The sequence below is a fragment of the Saccopteryx bilineata genome, chromosome 1 (genome assembly GCF_036850765.1).
Source record: "Saccopteryx bilineata isolate mSacBil1 chromosome 1, mSacBil1_pri_phased_curated, whole genome shotgun sequence".
NCBI lineage: Eukaryota > Metazoa > Chordata > Mammalia > Chiroptera > Emballonuridae > Saccopteryx > Saccopteryx bilineata.
The window spans coordinates 14,803,986-14,823,648 of record NC_089490.1 but is presented as its reverse complement, the minus strand read 5'-3'; the positions used below and the strand labels follow the sequence as shown (position 1 = coordinate 14,823,648).

The following is a 19,663-nucleotide window of genomic DNA, read 5'->3' as shown; positions in this document are numbered from 1 at the left end:
CAAGCCTGGCTTCTCTGTTGCTCCCACAGGCCCTGGCCACGACTGATCCCATCGCCACACTAGAGCCATTTCAACTGTTGCTGCAGTGACAGGAGGAAGACTAGGAGCACCAGTGTCCTGAGCTGCCTGCAACCGACTGGTGCCCGCAGAAGCCCTGCCATCTGCAGTCTTGAAAAAAAAACCCAAGACGACCAAAACCACGTGCATGCATTTCTCCTCATATAAGCCTGAGAGGGCGTGGGACTCCCCATGCCCCTCCATACCCAGGAAGGGAAGAAACAGACAACAGGACGGAGCAGGCCGGCGCGGGCGAGAGGGTGAAGTGGGTGGAGTGGGGCCTGGAGCCCCTCGCTTCCCCTGGTGCCTCTAACAATCGCTTCCCCACTCCTGGGGCCCAAGGCTGCCTCTGGGACCCTGGGAGCCCAGGGATATGGACAACAGGGTGGAGTAACAAGGCTGTGGAGAGCTTGGGCCAGGGTGGGGAACAGATGCTCTAAGAAACCAGACTGTCAGGATTTTTGCCTATTTGGGCCACTCCTCTTCCCAAAACATCTTTGAGAACCACAACAAGATGACTTTGATAGGCCCCTGAGTGACTCGGTATTTATCCACTGGCTGGGCTCCCTGGTGTCCCTGTTAAGCAGGCCAGTGAAATTAACTTCAGATTCAAGTGGGAAAACCAAGATAAAGATAAAGGCCCTCGCCCAGAATTGTATCACAATTACGAAGATGAAATCATAGCCGGCCCGAGCTCCAGCCAGGAACAGCAGGAGGGACTCCTCTAAATCTGAGGAAGAGCCCAGGACCTCCACCCCGCTGCTGGCAGACAGAAGTTCTCGCTTCTAGACAAAATAACTGTTTTTCTAGGCTCTGAAATTCCTTTAACACGATTCAGTCAGTCTGGAGCCAATAGTTTCAGGAGGTTGGACACAAAATCCAGAGTTGGTAGGGGTCACAGTTTGGGAAATTTAATTTTTTTTTTACAAAGTAAAAATTCATGTTTTCAAGTCTTCCAAACCAAACTAGGCTCAAAATCCTTCCTCAGGAATGAGACTCAAAAAAAAAAAAGAGCTATTCAGAGAAAAGTATACAGACACAAACAGAACGGCCCGCCAAGTCCGCGGGCCACACGGAGGTCGACGCAGGCTCTGGGCCGTGGCCCCCGCAAGGTGAGGAGCGCGGCCACCCACGCTGGGCTGCCCACCTGGGCACGTGCCCGCCAACCCGGTCGTCCCAGACCTCTCTGTGCTCCCAAGCTTTCTGCTCTTCCAGTTCTCTCCTCATTGGTTCCTGGGGAGAGTCAACCTGGGAGGGCAGGTGGGGCACAGCCCTCCTGTTCGCCCGCTGTGTCCGGGGCCAAGTCACTGGGTCTCGCTGGGGCTCTGCTTCCTGAGCTACAGTAACAGCAAGCTGAATTCTGCATTGACGTACTGTTTCTTCACTTACAGTCTGCCTGCTTCCCACTGCGGGGCACAGAAGTCAGACTGCCTGTCTGTGCAGATCCTTGCAAAATTTTGGAGTCTACAAACTGGAATGCAGAACAGTGGTTCGCAGGGGTGGGTCTGCACAGTAAGGAGGCTTCCAGAAGCATGCCTTCATAAAAACGCAGGCCTCTGCAGGCCTCCCGCTGGCGACAGGAGGGGAGGGCTTCCGGTTACGTGGGTGTCCCTTCAAGTCCCCCCTAGGGTGACGAGCAAGGAGAGAAGGCCCTGGTTGTGAAACTGGCTCGGACCTCCCCCCTTCCCCAGGCAAGCTGGCTCTGAGCCCTCTCCCCGTTTCCTACCTTACTCCCCACGATAGGTTCTGGCTGAACACGGAAGCACTTTTTCAAGGAGGCGTCTTTTGGAAACGGGAGGTGGGTGAAAACAGGGAAAAGCTCGCGCAGGACGTGCGATCTGTTCAGAGGTTTTCTCCTGTAACAGCGAAGGAGAGAGACGTGACTAAATGGGACTGGCATGGAGCGCGGGGTGCGGGGCACAGAGCGGGGGGCACAGGCAGGGCACGGAGCACGAGGGCACGAGCAGGAGAGCTGTGGGTGAGGGGCAGGGAGGGAAATCCGCCAGGACAGCATCTCAGGTCGCAGCCACCCAACTGCTGCCGTAACACATCCGACACACACACACGCTACAGCCACTATCTGTCCCCGCGGGCAGGTGTTTATAAAACCCAGCTAAAGCCTGACCAGGCGGTGGCACAGTGGATAGAGCGTCGGACTGGGATGCAGAGGACCCAGGTTCAAGACCCCGAGGTTACCAGCTTGAGTGCAGGCTCATCTGGTTTGAGCAAAGGTCACCAGCTTGGACCCCAGGTTGCTGGCTTGAGCAAGGGGTTACTCAGTCTGCGAAAGCCCCGCAGTCAAGGCACATGTGAGAAAGCAATCAATGAACTAAAGCGCCACAACGAAAAACTGATGATTGATGCTTCTCATCTCTCTCCGTTCCTGTCTGTCCCTATCTATCCCTCTCTCTGACTTTCGTTCTGTCTCTGTTAAAAAAAACACCCCACCCACCCACCCACCCCCCCGCTAAAACGACATATAGAGGGAGGACAGAAACAAGCCATCCACTCTGTCTGGGAGAAAACAGGCCGGAGTGCAAACAAGCCAAGTGGGAGAAGACACAAGGGAGGAGGCGGCAACAACCACGACCCTCCTGCTGAGGCGAAGCGACAGGCGGGCAGCCTGACTAGCTCGTTAAACCGAGTCTCTGATCACGCACATTAAGTAGCAGAGTTACAGAAAGGCAGAAGCATCAATAATTATCTAATAAAAAGTCTGAAAGAGCAATTTTATGTCTCTTTTGGAATGGTTCTAGATGGAAACTGGCTTTTTTCCCCCTTTCTTTCTAGAGAGCACTCCAAGAAATGGACCGTGTCTCTGGAGGACACAGGAAGGAACCGGAACACACACCTGAGTTTCAGTCCTGCTGGGTGACCTCAAGCAGGGAACTTAACCTCTCTGATCTGAAAAATGACAACGATAACTCCTACTTCCCAGAGCTAGTCTGAGCATTGCCACTGATGATGGACACTAAGCACAGGGCACGCTGCTGGCTCTAACAGGTGCGGGAATGAGGCCTCCCTTCTGCTCCGCCCCCGCGCTCTCTCCAGCCCTCCACGCCCGGGCCCTGTGCTGCATGACACTAAGCTGATCGTGTACCCTGTCAGGCAATGTTGGTGTCCACCGTGTGGCCTCCTCCTGACACCTCTCTCCTGCTTGTTCCTTCACTTCCCACATCTGGTTTGCCCACAGTGCCGCACGGGTCTGACACAGGCATGGCCAACATATGGCCCATGGGCTGCATACAGCCCACGTAATGAGTTTGTGTGGCCCGTGATTCAATTTTTAATATTCTCCGCTACTTTAAATAATCTCAGCTACTCAGAAGAAGCCTCTTTGATTATTGGAAATCAAGATATTTAAGATAGTGATACGCGGAAAAGAATTCCATGTGTGACTAATCTAGGGTTAACTTCCAATTATTGGTCAAATGAATTCACGATACTTCTTTATTTTTAAAAAAATTCCATTATGAAGATTTAAAATTTTTGTACTCGTCTGTACTCGATACGAACTGTTTGACGTTTAGCGGGGATGTGAAACCCACATTCTTTTAGGCGGAGTTTGCCAGTGTGCACCCAAGGTCAAACTATTTGTTATTTTTGTGGTCAAGTGTGCTGAATCAAGCGGCATTGTAGCACAGACAATAGCTGCAGTTGATAACTGAAAACGTGTCCAGGCTGTTTGTAAAACTAAATAATTGTTTTATTTGCGATATAACCCCTTCAAGCTCATTCTATTAATTAAATATCATTTTGATTGTGATATAGTTTGGATATTTATATGGTATATAGTTATATTTTTATTAAAAATACTTTTATTAAAATAATATTGTATATTAATTTTTTCAATCACATTTATTCATAAATTACATAATAAAATTTTGTTTACTGAAACGAATCGTTTTTTTATTTAACATCTTTTAATTTTAATATTTCACCCGGCCTGTGAAGAAAATTTTCTTCCTAATCTGGCCCGGGGCAAACACTGCTGGCCACGCCTGGTCCGGCACCTGGTCCGGCACCTGGTCCTGCACCTGGTCCGGCACCTGGTCCGGCACCTGGTCTGCCCCTGGTCCGGCACCTGGTCCGGCACCTGGTCCGGCACCTGGTCTGCCCCTGCACACACGCACTCACCATGGGTAAGGGAACGGGAACCACCGCTGAGGGAAGCAGCGCCACCACTTGGCGAAAAAGCCTTCCGTGAAGCCTTCGGTAACCTCGGGGTACTGGCAGAGGAAGTGCTGCAGGGCCTCAGACTTCAGGGGCTGTTCCGTCTAGGCCAGGCCGGAAACAAAAGTGACTCAGAACAGCACGGAATTACTGCTCAGGAGCGTCAGGGAGCTTGAGGGCTTCTGGCCACTGAACGGGTCAGCGGTCAGGGCGAGAGTCAGGCTGCGTGCTCACCTTGATCACCATAGGATGGAGCTTCTCAAATTTCTTCGGGGTGTCTTCCAGGAGCATGACCTTGAGGGGTAACTTCTGGACACAGCCGGTGCAGTTGGCAGGGATGGGGTCCGACTCGTTCTGCATTTGGTCCTCTATCCACCAGGGGTCAAAATCTAAGCAAGGGCAATGGAGGAAGCAGACAGAGGACACAAGCCCGTAAATCCAACGGCCCGCAATGAAGCAGAAGGAGAGGTACGAGAATACTCTAGGAGCCAACAGAGACGAGCGCTGGTGGCCTCTGAAAAGGTACATAAGGAACGAGACGCCTCTGGGAGGGAAGGAGGGCTCCCTTCCTCTGTGGGCTCTTCAATACTCGGTTGAAAATGTTTTTAACATGTACACATATCTGCTAAGTCAAAGCCACGATCAAAGTCGAACAGTGGAGAAGATATTCACTGACATGGGGTTGGCAACGTAGTTCTTCCACTGTTTCCTAAGCTGTAACCCACACTTCTGAACATCTAGAGCACATGGGGGAGGGGCAGGCAGAAAGGGGGTTGCCACCATCAGCGAGGAGCCCCACTGCGTGTCTGCTCCAACACTCGGGGTCGTGCCTAAGAGTGGTTCACAAGCCCAAGTGGAGGCAGGATGACTGTGGGCAGGAAGAGTGAGAAAAGAGTAGAGAGAAGGAACGGAGGGAAGACAGGACTCTCAGGGGCCCATCTCTGGAGTGAAGTGACTTGTATCTGCTGGGTCCCAGCTCAGAAGAGGGTAGGGGCTACCAACCACGGTGTCGACCCCCAAGGGAAGCAGGCTGGTCAGAAAAGGAAGGCCCACCCAGACCCCGCTGGGAGTGTGGGTCGGCCCCCCACACCTTTCCTTGGTTGGTCCTCGTCTGAGGGGCCCTTCTGTGTCCCCGGGTCCTTCCTCCTGGCACTCCTCTGTCAGTCATGTTACTGTATTGTTCCCTGTTCGCTTTTTGTTTCATTCTGGGTTTTCTGTGTGCTCTCTGAGATATGTGTTTGTGGTAAACTCAAATTTGTATCCAAAATGTTTCACCAGATGGCTTGTGATGGAAACCGAATCAGGGAGAGGGCCTAGAACGAAAGACAACAGATGACCAAATGTGGCTAGAATATGAAGTCAATTCTTGAAACCAATAAACACACGTGGAAATGGACTCCTAACCACACGTTTTCTGTAGCCGGCGGGAGTCCTTTTCCTGTCCTTCCAGCGGCAGCGGGTTCAGGTGGAGGAGAGCCTATTAGGGGGCTGTGTTTGTGCTCGGCGGGTCTCGCGAGAACCCTCCCCTCCAGCTCCCTCCCTCTCTGGCAGCCAGAACCCACCCGTGTGTCCTCGGGAAGCTGCAACCTCCCCTTCTGACCGCCTGGGCTGTGGGTAGAGTATCGTCAACCAGACGGCTCCTGCACCTTCCCCGAGTGAGCGGGCCGCTACCCCACACTGCTCACCGTGTGCCTCCAGGGGCAGCCGGAAACCCCTTAGCAGCCTCTGAGGCTGCTAAGTTACACTTTTATTCTTCTGGAGTATTTTTAAATATTCCTTATTGGAGGCCAAATACGATGAATTCTTGCCAAAATACAGTAACTCGGTAATGGACATACAATGAGGTATAAATAATCATAACAACATGTTATAATTATAGAGCATTTCGGTTTCTAAAGTACTTGTAAGGGAAGGAGGGAGAGAAAGGGAACTAGTATGCTAAGTGCCCGGCCCTGTGCCAGTCATTCCCACTGCTGGAAGGTTGGCTTCTTACCATACAGCTACTGAGGATACAGTTACTGAGGAGGCACCACTGTTCTCACCGTACAGGTGAGCAGACAGAGTGAGAGGCAGGAGGAACCACCAGGCCCCAGAGGATGCTGGGGAAGGGCTCAGAGGATGCGAGGGGCCGGGGTTGCCAAGGATGGCTCTAATAGGGCTTCCGGGGCTTGAGGCACAACTCTACCGGCAGCAAAACAGGGAAGCATCAGATGCCTTTGAGTAGGCGTTTCCTGAAGCTTCAGGAAGGTTATTCTGAGTTGTGATGAGGGTGTCATAAAAGAGAGGCTGGGAAGAGAAAGACCTGCTTGCATCCTGGCTTGTCCATCTTGGGGAGAGGGGACTTGCACTGTGATGAGAGGTCAAACATAATGGGTGTCAACTGCGGCAGGTGGTTGACAGGGAAGAAAGAGCTGATTCCAGGGGCAGGGAGGACACACTCTCTAGATCTAAGCAGCACTACCAAGCACGCCTGCGTGGCTGGCACTGCCCAAGAGCCCCTCACCCGAGGGGGCACCAACAGAGAAGACGGAGAAAGCCTGAGGTTTTACCATGACATTTCGGGCAATGAGGAGGGCAGGACTGGAGGGAAAGGGCATTATTTTGCTTTCTCTGTGTAGATATTAGATTAAAAACAGCATTGAGATTAATTCACATCCTGTAAAATTCAAAGTGTAGCATTCAGTGGTTTTTAGTATACTGAGTTGTGAAACCAGCACCATTATCTAAATTTAAAACATTTTCACCACCCTAAAGGGAAACCCTGTTCCTATCAGCGGTCCCCCATTCCAACCCTCCTCCCAGCCCTAAGCATGGATTTGACCGTGCCAGTGTATCCCATAGACGGAATCGCGCGGCACGTGGTCTTTGTGCCCGACTTCTTTCACTCAGCATCATGTTTTCAAGCTTCATCGCCAGGAGTCAGTTCCTCACTCCCTCCTACTGCCGAAGAACATTCGATTACACAGATAGACCACGTTTTGTTTACTCATTCTTAAGTCGCTGGACATTTGGGTTGTTTCTGCTTTGGGGCTCTTATGAATCACGCTCCCATGAGCATGTGCGTGCAAGTTTTTGGGTGGGCATGTTTGCAGCTCTCTTGTGTACAACACACCTAGGAGTGGAACTACTAGGTCATTCGCTGACTCTGTGTTTAACTTTCTGAGGAGCTGCCAAACTGTGTTCCAACAGCTGTGCTATTTTACATTCCCATCAGCAGTGGATGAGGGTTCCAATCTCTCCGCATCCTTGCCAACGCTTCTTATTGTCTACCTTCTTATTATAGCCATCCTCGTGGGTGTGAAGCAGCTTCTCACTGTAGTTGTGATTTGCATTTCTATGAGGGCAAGTGTGAGCATCCTTTCATATACATATCAGTTACCTGTATCTCTTTTTTGGAGAAACATCTATTCAACTCCTTTGCCCATTTTTAATTGGATTATTTGTCTCATTGAATTGTAAGAGTTGTAGACAATAAATTTTTTTTCATTGATTTTAGAGAGAGAGAAGAAGGGGGAAGAGAGAGACAGAAACACAGATCTGTTCTGTATGTGCCCTGACTGGGGATTGAACTGGCAACCTCTGTATATAGGAATAACGCTCTAACCCAGGGGTTGGGAACCTAAGGCTCGCGATGTGGCTCTTTTGATGGCTGCATCTGGCTCACAGATAAATCTTTAATAAAAAAATAATAACGTTAAAAATATAACACATTCTCATGTATTACAATCCATTCACTTCCTACCGTTCATGTTCATGGATACGGGTCGTTGTATGGCTCTCATGAAATTACATTTTAAAATATAATTTTGGCTCTCTCAGCCAAAAAGGTTCCTGACCCCTGATCTAACCAATCGAACTATCAGGCCAGGGCAACAATAAATTCTTGAAAAAGAAAAAAATATGCGGGAATGACATAATTTTTCCCAAATGTAAAAATATAGTAGCATTCTATAAAGCTACTATACGTGGAAGAGTACAGCCAGTCCCCAGGACGCACAGACCCCTCTTGCCTACTCCCTGAAACGAACGGTAACCGAAACCAGTGCTCGCGACTCACGCGCACACGTGCAGAGCAGCACACCCCGCCGAGAGGGACCAGCCACGCTCTGCCTTCCTGTCTCACCTCTCCCACCGTAAAGTGTCCTTCCCACCATCTGTTTAGTGCCACATTTCCTGCATTTCTTTTTTTTTTTTTTTTTTTTTTTTGGTATTTTTCTGAAGCTGGAAACGGGGAGAGACAGACAGACTCCCGCATGCGCCCAACCGGGATCCACCCGGCACGCCCACCAGGGGCCACGCTCTGCTCTGCCCACCAGGGGGCGATGCTCTGCCCCTCCAGGGCGTCGCTCTGCCTCGACCAGAGCCACTCTAGCGCCTGGGGCAGAGGCCAAGGAGCCATCCCCAGCGCCCGGGCCATCTTTGCTCCAATGGAGCCTTGGCTGCGGGAGGGGAAGAGAGAGACAGAGGGGAAGGAGGGGGAGGGGGTGGAGAAGCAAATGGGCGCTTCTCCTATGTGCCCTGGCCAGGAATCAAACCCGGGTCCCCTGCACGCCAGGCCGATGATCTACCGCTGAGCCAACCGGCCAGGGCCATTTCCTGCATTTCTGTCGGTGATCTTGTTGTTTAAAACGGCCCCCAAGGGAAGCCGTGCATTTTTGAGGAAAGGGGTCATAGGGGAACTCTCTGTACTTTTCTGCTCAATTTTGCTGTGAACCTAAAACTGCTCTAAAAACTAATTTGTAATAACAACAACAAAAAATGTCCTCCGAGCCAAGTGTTTAAGTACCGTCTGGTGTCTCTAAGTACAAGGCTGTCATGTGCCTCACAGAAGAAATACATGTGTTAGATAAACTTTGTTCAGGCACAAGTTATAGTGCTGTTGACGGAGTTCAGTGTAGATCGATCAACAATGTAAAATAAGGTGTCTTTAAACAGAAACGTGTAAGACAAGGTCATGTATGGACGCGTTGATGATACGCGGCCAGAGGCTCCAGGGGCCTAATGCTGCTCCCCCTGGGGCAGAGGGTCAGCAACTCACTAAGCAGTGCTTGCAGGGGCTTTATAGACGCGCCTACAGCACACGAGAACCAGCTGTATGTTCTCATAAAGGAACAGACGAAAAGCTTAATAAAACAGAATAAAGAACGTGGCGAGAGAGACAGAATATATTTAGATATAAAAATATTTCACTTATGATAAAGGACAACCTTAATTCACTGAAGAAAGGGTGGATTTGGTAAATTACAAGGGGACAAGCAGCTGTCTCTTTGGAAGAAAATAAAGTGTAATCCCCACCTTTCACTACACACTGAAATCAATTCTAGGTAAATTAGATATATAAATAGAGAAAACAAAAATTTAAAAATAATTAGAGAAAATATGACTATAATTTTGGGAGCAAAAGAGGCTTCTTAGGCAAGGCATAAACTAGGTGTCATAAAGAAAAAAAATGAACAGATTTAACTAGTATTTGCATATAAGAGGTGAAGAATTAATATCTCTGATATATAATAAACTCCTCTTTGATTAAAAAATTCTACATGGGCAAAAAATATGAACACGTAATCCATAGAAAAATAAATATGAATGACCTATAACATATACAAAAAGACTTCCAACACCACTAATAAATAAATGCAACTTCAAATGCGATACCATTCTTCAGTTTTCTAACTGGCAAAACAGTGACAATAATATCCAGTGTTGATGACCAACACATGCAAGTTTATGAAGACAACTGGTTGTTAGTATATATCAAAATTTAAACTGTGTACACATGCCCTTTGATCCGACTAGTCTACTTCCAAGACTCCAGCCTACAGAAATAACAGTCTATATATATAAAGACAAGTGTATATTATGAATGTCCCAAGTACATTTTTTGTAACAGCAAAAAAAACAACCAACTAGAAACTGTTCAATTATGGAATATTTACAGAACGAAATATGAAACCCTGAAAACTGTATATACTGAGTTGAATAGTGTCCCCCCAAAATTCATGTCCTTCAGGAATCTCAGAATGTAACCACTCGGAAACAGGGCTTTTGCAGATGTAATGAATTAAGACGAGGTCATACCGAAGGAGGGGGCACGAATCTGATCTACATGACGTCCTTACAAGAAGAAAGGACACACAGAGATGCGTACGGGGGAAGATGGCTGTAGACAGAGGTGGAGACGGGAGACACGCCGCCACAGGTAAGGAGAGCAGGACCGCAAAGGGTTCTCCCGAGAGCCTCTGAGGGGGTGCAGCTGTGCTGACATGTTCATTTTGAACTTCTAGCCTTCAGAACGAGAGAATGGCTTTCTGTTGTTTTAAGTCACCCAGCCCACGGTAGTCCGGATGGCAACCTTAGACACGGATATAATGTGTCCAGGCAAAAAATATGCACACAAGCCTTTTTCTGTGTGTGTGAACCACAAGTATTCTGTATCTACAGATATTAAGTGTGTCTGTCTGTAGAGCCATGGAAAAACTCAAGGATGTATATCAACTTATTACCAGTGGTCACCTGGTAATAAAAGTCTATTTTTAGCCCTGACCAGGTAGCTCAACTGGTTAGGGCATTGTCCTAACACACTAAGGTTGCTGGTTCTTTCCCGGGTCAGGGGACATACAAGAAGCAACCAGCAAATGCATAAACAAGTGGGACAGCAAGTCGCTCTCTCTCTCTCTCTCTTCTATCTTTCCCCTTCTCCCCCTTCCACTCTCTCAAATCAATAAAAAATAAAAGTATATTTTTAGCCCAATGAGTGGTGGTACAGTGGATAGAGTGTCGGCTTCAGCCCCTGGTCAAGGCACACACGAGAAGCAGTCAATGAACAGCTCAAGTGACGCAACTACGAGCTGATGTTTCTCGTCTCTCTCCTCCCTCTCACTTTCCCTTCCTGTCTCTCTCAAAGTAAAATTACATTTCTAAAAATAAAAGTCTTACACCTCTTTATTGTCCTTGTATATAAGTGTTTTATGTATTTTTCCAAATAAAAGGTCTTTGGAGACCATGGAAACTTAAGCTGAAAGTGTCCCCTCTGAAATGCAGTCGGTCACCTCAGAGGGCAGCAGCGGAGGCTGAGGCCAGGCTGGCGGGCGGCAAAGGAACCGGGGAAGTGAGGAGGAAGAAGGGTCACTGGAACGAAGTCGTGAATCCCCTCCATCGGAATCAGGGGAGCCCAACCTTGAAGAAGAGCACTTACTACTTTCGTTTCTTTGCAACCCTGAGATCACCAGGGTGGATAAAGAATGTGATTGTATCGGGTGGGAAGGGAATGAAGAACTCCAGGCAGTGAAAAGCCTGGGCACGGGGGACAGTTGGGGCTCCTCCTCCCCTTGCCATAGAACCCTCAACCACAAAGGGACAAGTGCCAGGCTCCATCCTGGCCTCCATCCAGCTGAAGAGGCTTTATCTGATCGCTATCTAGCTGGCTGGAGCCATCACACCCGAGGGAGCAAGCCCCATCCTGGCACGGTCCCATGCTGCCCAGCCCACAGCTCTTCTTCACTACCCGCCATGGGCACCTCACTTCCCGACAGCCCTCCTGTTCCTGCAGCACCAGACGGAAAGGCCAGTGCAAGCTGCAGAGCAACGAAACGTGGCCTCAAAGTTAAGAAAGGCAGAATTAGTACCCATCACCCTCTGAAGGCAGAAACAGTAGCCTGCCAGCCTTTTCTACAAGTTGAGCATTCTGCAAAAAAGTGGGGGCCAAGGCCTGTCCGGAGGCTTCCTGCTGCCTGGGAGTTATTTATGAAGAACGTGCACTTGGCTGGCTCACTATGGACAACATACGTGCCCTGGAATTCTGCATGGAGAGGGTCCTTTTATGCTATTAACCTTGAGAAAAGCAAAAAGAAGAACAAAAAAAGACTTCTTTCCAGGACAAAAAACTCCCTCTGGGTACAAAGGATAGGGAAGAAAGGCACAAAGCCAAGACTAGCTGCACAAGAGCCCAGGGACTGCTCTGTTTGCTGCTCTGCTGGGGACAGTGCCTGGCATGCAGTGGGCCTCAACACACCTTCTCGAATGAATGAATGAATGAATGAAACCTCGATTTTTTAGAAGCTTTAACAATAGAATTGAGTTCACTGGGAGACAAAAAATCAAATGAGCAGTCTGCATCCTCAAAAGAAAGATAAACATAACTTCTCGATTTCTTACATCACAAATGTACCCAAGAAGAGCACGCAAAGCCCACACAGCGTTTCTGGGACTTCCGCGCGGCGTGCTCAGTGTTTGAGCAGGCTCCTCTCCAGCGGCTCGTGTCCCTCAGCGCCGCCTCCAGCATCCTGGGCGCGAGGCAGGGATGAAGGCTGTCCTGATGGGGAAGGCGCCCTTGGCGAGGTCCCCTGCCCAAGTGCCAGCACACGTTTTCATCACAGTAGGGATGGAAGGAACCCAAGGAACTCTTTTGCCAACAGCCTTGCCCTCAGAAAGCACTGCACTCGAACCATTCCAAACCACAGAGCTCATCTGTTTTCACGAGTCTTCCAAGTATAAAAATGTCTCTCCACGGGGGACTTCAGGTAAGTCACTGGCACATCGGTTTTCTTGTCTCAGAAATGAACACGGAAATGATCACTGCGCCCTGTGACTGTTGTGAAAACTGAGGAAACACACAGAATGGTGCCTGGTATACAGCGACGCTCGACAGAGCCGGTATTATCACCTCGAGGAATGCCCTATCCTTCTACTTGAAAATAAGAGGACGGCACTGCCTGAGGTCCATGCACGTCACCTTTGGGCACTGGCCTGTCGCTAAGTCTGATTAGGTCCTCAGCTGTAAGTCTGATTAGGTCCTCAGCTGTAGGTCCAACAATCTGCTGTTCCCAACACTCCTCGATGTTGCAACCTTCTCTTGAAGTGTACGGATGCATAAAGTTCCAGTAGTGCAGTGCACACAGATGCACCTTCTCCTTGTATGGGAAAACCAGCCCAGGCCTCCTCAGATAAACGGGGTTATAATTAAAAATTGTAGGCCCTGGCCAGTTCGCTTAGTGGATAGAGCGTCAGCCCAGCTTTGCTCAAACCAGATGAGCCCGCGCTCAAGCTGGCGATCTCGGGGTCTCGAGCCTGGGTCCTCTGCATCCCAGCCTGACGTTCTATCCACTGCGCCACTGCCTGGTCAGGCAGGCTGGCTCCTTTCTAAACAGCTCCATTTGTAGCTCTATGACTCAGTGTTGCTAGGGAAGGGCAAAAGCCAGGAGGATTCGCCCCGGGGCAAATGCCCCGGGTTTGATTCCCAGTCAGGCCACATATGAGAAGTGACCATCTGCTTCTTTTCCCTTCCATCTCCCCATTGTCTCTCTCTTCCCCTCTTGCAGCCAGTGGCTTGGTTGGTTTGAAAGATGGCCCTGGGAGCCGAGGATAGCTCAGGTGATTTGAGCATTGGCCCCAGACAAGGGTTGCTGGGTGGATCCCGGTTGGAAAGCATGTAGAAGTCTATCTCTCCTCCTCTCACTTAGAAAAATAATAATAAAATAAAAATTGTGAATGCCCAAAGTAACGAACTATAGAAATGATCCCTGAAAGTATAGTCTTGTAAATGCCCAAAGCAAACAAAACAATTGAGTCTACCATGCTGGACTCTGCCTTGGCTGAGGGCGGAGGCAGCAGGCAGTAAGTGCGGTGTGATGGAAAGAATGCTGAACGAGAGTTAAGAAACTAAGGGTCGAGTACTAGTTTGCCACTTTTGGCTGGGTGAGCAAGTTACTTCACTACTCCGGGCCCCAATGTCCTCTTTAGAAAATGGGCTATGTACTAGGTCAGCTCCTTTAAAAAAAATTTTTTTTTAAATTTATTCATTTGAGCAAGAGGTGGGGGGAGAGAGACAGGAACACTGAGGAGAGAGACAGGACAGGGCACTGCTCCTGTATGTGCCCTGACCAGGGATTGAACCGGCAACTCTGCACTTCGGGATGATGCTCTGACTGAGCCATCTGGCCAAAGCAGGCTGGCTCCTTTTTTTTTAAATTTTTTTAAATTTTTTACAGAGACAGAGAGAGAGAGAGTCAGAGAGAGGGATAGATAGGAATGGAGAGAGATGAGAAGCATCAATCATCAGTTTTTCATTGTGACACTTCAGTTGTTCACTGATTGCTTTCTCACATGTGCCCTGACCGTGGGCCTTCAGCAGACCGAGTAACCCCTTGCTCAAGCCAGCGACCTTGGGTCCAAGCTGGTGAGCTTTCCTCAAACCAGATGAGCCCACGCTCAAGCTGGCGATCTTGGGGTCTCGAACCTGGGTCCTCTGCATCCCAGACCGACGCTCTATCCACTGTGCCACCGCCTGGTCAGGCAGGCCGGCTCCTTTTTAAACAGCTCCATTTGTATACAGCTCTAAGACTCAGTGTCGCCATGGAAGGGCGAAAGCCAGAGGACAGCCTCTGGCAGGGTTGCAGTGGATGTAAAGATATAGGTGGTGTGTATGTGGGGGGCTAAGAATGTGAAGGGAGAACTGCTAGTAACTGAAAGGGTTAGTCACACTACATCCAACGTCACCCACACCGGTGCGGACGGGGAGCGGGAGGAGCGACCGTCACCCACACTGGTGCAGACGGGGAGCAGGAGGAGTTGGACTGAATCCTAGGAAAGGACTAGCTCAAGAAAATTTTAAAGGGCCAATAGCTTGGGAGACTGCTTATCTTTGGACCTGTAGTACCAGCCAAAAGAACCTTCTCTTCAGGGGTTCAGGAGCTGAGAGAGAGCATGTGGCGACCTGAGGGAGAAAGGGTAAACTCCTAAGTCTCACTTAATCTCTGTGCTCTAGGTGCCATGAAGAGCTTACACTTTGAAGGTGGGCTGGGGCTCAAATCCAGTGCATCACCTAACTAGCCCGGCACCCTGGGCAAGGGACCTAACCTCAGCCTGTACACCAGGCTGAAACCGGAACCGACCTCGCACGGATATCGTCAAGACTGGCCCATACACGGGAAGCCTTCTGAGCAGGGCCTGGCATCTGGAAAGGACTAAGTGTCAGCTTGTTTATTTCCTGCTGCAGAGAGGGATGTTTACATGACTCACGACACTTCATCCTCCTCAGGGGATTCAGGTCAGGCTTTCCTGCCCAAGGCGGAAACCTAGAAAAAGCAGCGTATTGCTCTTGCCTTCTGTTCCCTGGGTGGAGTCAAGAGGAAAAACCACGAGCGGTCAGGAAACCCACCACCTCTGCTGGTGGTGCCCCCGGCACAGCGCCACAGCTCCCGTGGCCCTCCATCATCCCCACGGTGCCACCGCGAGCAGAGTCAGACGACCCTGGGGAAGGCCGCACAGCCGGCCCTTAGGGAAATACTGCAACCCGGCTGGGGCCTTTCTGTGGGGTGCTGGCCCTGCACAGCGCCTTCCCTCCACCTTCACTTTACAGGTACCGCTGAGTAACCCGAACAGAGAGGCTTCGCTTTTTGGGGCCCCTGCATCAGGAAGGACAATTTAACTGCTTTCCTTTCTGGCCCTCTTATATGAACTCTCCCTGACATATTTCTATTTATCCCTTATATCATAATGCAGTTTTAAGTTTCCTTCCAAATGCTACGCAGACAGTTAGCTTTACATGTCTACAGCTTCCCAGAATTATCACTCAGAGGAAAATATCCACGTTCAAGTGAAAGCAGCCCTTGAATAGAATCAACAACATTCAAAGCTAAAACCACACCCTTCCAACGCTCTCTCTTTATGACTGCGCTCCAAGGACTCATTTTATTTCCATCTGGAAGGCAAAATATTTATTTGGAGTGGACCAAAAAGTCAGGCTTGTTGACAAGACGCGACCATTTCTTGAATTTTAAAACTCCAATGCAGAAAATGAGCAATCACTGTCCACTGACCCTTTTTTAATTTTTTAAAAAAATTTATTGATTTGAGAGAGGGAAAGAGGGAGGGAGAGAGGGAGAAAGCGAGAGAGAGAGAAACATCGACTTGTTCCACTTTCTGCACTCACTGGTTGGTTCTCGTCTGTGCCCTGACCAGGGATCAAACCCATGACCTCAGTGTGCTGGGGCAACGCTACATCCACTGACTCACCCGGCCAGGCCCATGAAGCTGTTTTTGATTTATAATGTTCCTTTCCTCTGATTTTTAAAAAGATCTTATTTATTGATTTTTGAGAGAGAGAAACATCAACTATAGTAGCTTCACTTTAGTTGTTCATTGCTTGCTTTCACATGTGCCTTGACCAGGCAAACCTGGGGTTTCCAATCAGTGACCTTAGTGTTCCAGGTCACTGCTCTATCCACTGTGCCACCACAGGTTGGGTCCCTTGCTCTGATTTTGATATAAAATTTTGGAAATCTTTCCATGATTTCCTAAAGTGTACAACAAAAGCTTTCAATGGAGACTCAAGCCAAGTGATGACTTTTATGACTCATTAGATCTTTGCTTAATTAAGATTGGCATTATGGTCTGACTGGAAAGAGAGTCGGCCTGAAATGCTGAGGACCCAGGTTCAAGGCCCGAGGTCACCGGCCTGAGTGCGGGCTCATGGGGCTTGAACACAGGCTTGCTAATTGAGCATGGGGTTACCGGCCTGAGCACAGTATCGTCAACATGATCCCAAGGTCACTGGCTTGAAGCCCAAAGTCGTGGGCTTGAGCACGGGGTCACTGGCTCCGCTTGAGCCCCTGGTCAAGGCACACGTGAGAACCAATCAATGAACAATCAAAGTGATGCAACCACAAGTTGGTGCTCTGTTCCTGTCTCTCTGTCTCTTTCACAAGGAAAAAAAAAGGCATTATAATTATAAAGCTTAGATTCAATTAGTAAATTTTTTCTGAAGACAACACTGAAAACAAATGTCCTCAACAGTTATGCTGGGTTCTAGAGGTTTCTGAACATGGTTACAAAAAGAGTTCTGTAGCCTATTTGTGATAATAATTTACACATTCCTTCATGTGGGCAAATTAGAGTAACACCACCAGAAAAGTAAAATCCCCAAATAATATCCTTCTAGCCTTTCTCCAAAAGCCAACTTCCAGTCTCACCACATGTCCCACTGTTCTCAAAGGGAACCCCTCAAAGGGCCCGTCAGGCTCGGGAGTCCCACGCTGCCACTGACGCCCTGTTGCCAATGTGAATGTTTCCTAAACTTAACCTATTAGAAAACTCTTACACTTAGGAGCACTACGTAAGTGCCCTGTGTGCCAGAGAGGAAGCGACACTGAGACAAACACCTTGCCCAACAGGCTAAGGACTCGGAGAGGGTCTGGCTCAAAGCCATTTGGACTCAGCTGCTTCCGATAAATCAATAGCCAGTTATTAAAATATCTATTATGAATTGGGATCACAGGGAAGAAAAAGGTAGAAAAGCTACGTTCAAACCCTTCCTGTGAAAAAAAAGCACTCATCTCAAGCATGTCTGCTTTGGAATTGGGGTGTGAATGTGGTTCCATCGGATGTTGTTTTGGCAAGTTTCTTCATCTCTCTGAGCCGTAGCTTCTCAACGTGCAAAATGGGGAAAATAAAAGCTAGCCCACAGAGTTTCTGTGGGGACTGCACAGAATGAGACAACACAGGAAAAGCATCTCTCATTATACATCAACCAACGTTATTTCCGTTCCCGTCACACATGGCCAAGAAGGCCATACCTCGTAAGCAGCAAACGCAGCACCCACCTTGATAGAATCTGTTCTCATCACCCCCGGGGAGAGGGGTGCCTTTGGGCTCTGGCATGTGTTTCCTGGTAATGGGCAGGGACATCAGCCGGATGTGATGGATGAGGGAGCGCCAGGTGTGAGCTCCAGAAAGCACTGGCTCAGGTTGTAACGGGCTGAAGGGCTGGACCACAAAGTAGGCAGTGAGCAGGACTAGCCCCAGTGCTGCAAGGACCTACAAGGAAAGACAGGAAAAAAAGATTAGTAATTGTCCCAGAAAACAAGATACTTTAACATCAAGAAAATAACAGGCCTCATTTACTATTTCCACTGTGCTTCAGGAACGAATCCATTTTCATCAACAAGACATTTATAGTCACTTCTGAAAGCATTTAAAATAGTTTGAGAACCATGAGGACTGTAAGCTTCTCTCATTTAACCAGGGAGTATCCCACCATTAAAAATATGCACAGATACAGTTTAAATATAAATACACAGCTTTCATCTAGGACATTTTAACAAAACAGTCACGTTTCCTAGTAACACATGGTAACACGAGCGAAGGCCCACTTATTTCTAGAAAGACCGAGGTCTATGGTGGAATCTGTCATGCTTGTATTTGGGGAGAAAGTTCAAGAGTGTGTGCTCCCCCGAAGGTTTACCAAGTCAGAACGCATTTTTACCTTATACAGAGCTATAAGGAAAGGGTACCGGGGGGGCCCCCTCTCAGGTTCATTCTTTTCCAGCAGCTGTCTGATAAATTTTTCAATTGCCTTCTCTGACATGCCACATTGATGGCCTGTCTGTCTCACCAAATCAACAGTCTCTGCAAGCTTGTCATAAATGCTGATCTCATTGGCAGCAAGATCCATGTCTTCCAGTGCAAAATCCCTGAGAGAGAGAAAAGAAATGTGAAAAGAAAGATAGTGTCTCTAAAGGACTTCCTCCTCAAAGCTACTTGCTTTATTTAGAACAATGCTTCCTGACCACCCGTGGAGAAGGACCAGTTCTGTGCTTTTCCCAATCCACTATAGGCCAGTATCTTCGTAAAACACAATGACTACGTGAGACAATGTCAAGATGATAGAGATATTTTAGATTTTTTAAAAATTCATTTTTATTAGAAAGAGAGAGAGGAAAGAAACAGAGAGAACAGGGGGAGGAGCAGGAAGCATCAACTCCCATATGTGCCTTGACCAGGCAAGCCTTGGGTTTCGACCCGGTGACCTCAGCATTCCAGGTCGACGCTTTATCCACTGCACCAGCACAGGTCAGGCTGCTACAGAGGTTTTTAAGCGTGCCTTGACTGTAGACTAGTAAGAAGCTATTTACAGACCAGCCCTGGGCCCCAAACACTTTGACGAAGACTGGTCTAAAGCACAATAAATCATTAATAAGACTCTGAAACACTAGTGCCGTCCAAAATGATTTCTGAAACCTATCACACACACAAAAAAAACCTCGATAATTTACTAAAATAAAAAAAAAAAAAGGAACATGGAGAATGTTGGTCAACTACTTCTTTCCATTGACACCAGGCAGACCTGTGAAACAAAAAAATTAACTTCCAAGGCTGAAAGCCTTTTTATAAATAAGGTTTTATTGAGACAAAAATGCCAGCCAGAGAAGACTGATCTTGGGGCATGGAGTTTAAACCACCAGCAGCATGGCTCGGTAGGAAAGACATGTCCATTGTCCCAGAGTTTTGCAAATGTTTCTATACATCAAGCAGGGGGAAAGGAAGAAGAAAGTCTAAAAGAAACCACAGAACTGTGTACAGAGGGGTGGGGGGAGGCGGAGCGGGGCCAGCTCCGGGACAGTGGCAGAGTCCACATAAAGAAGTGGCCGTTCCTGGC

At 48.5% G+C, this 19,663-nt stretch overlaps 1 protein-coding gene and 1 pseudogene across 3 annotated transcripts in view; both read right to left on the bottom strand.

Annotated features, from left to right (window-relative positions):
- C1H6orf89 (chromosome 1 C6orf89 homolog) overlaps positions 1 to 19,663 on the bottom strand; it is a 42,043-nt gene that overhangs the window by 8,739 nt on the left and 13,641 nt on the right. For all 3 annotated transcript variants that reach the window (XM_066238259.1, XM_066238165.1, XM_066238344.1), the window contains 5 exons: positions 18,491 to 18,698; positions 17,829 to 18,042; positions 4,465 to 4,619; positions 4,195 to 4,334; positions 1,784 to 1,913 (listed from right to left, as the gene is read on the bottom strand). In XM_066238259.1, coding sequence (XP_066094356.1) covers positions 1,784 to 1,913; positions 4,195 to 4,334; positions 4,465 to 4,619; positions 17,829 to 18,042; positions 18,491 to 18,679 — 828 coding nt within the window. In that variant the 5' untranslated portion in view covers positions 18,680 to 18,698. The remainder of the gene's footprint in view (positions 1 to 1,783; positions 1,914 to 4,194; positions 4,335 to 4,464; positions 4,620 to 17,828; positions 18,043 to 18,490; positions 18,699 to 19,663) is intronic.
- On the bottom strand, positions 13,599 to 13,764 carry LOC136321516 (small nucleolar RNA U3; annotated as a pseudogene).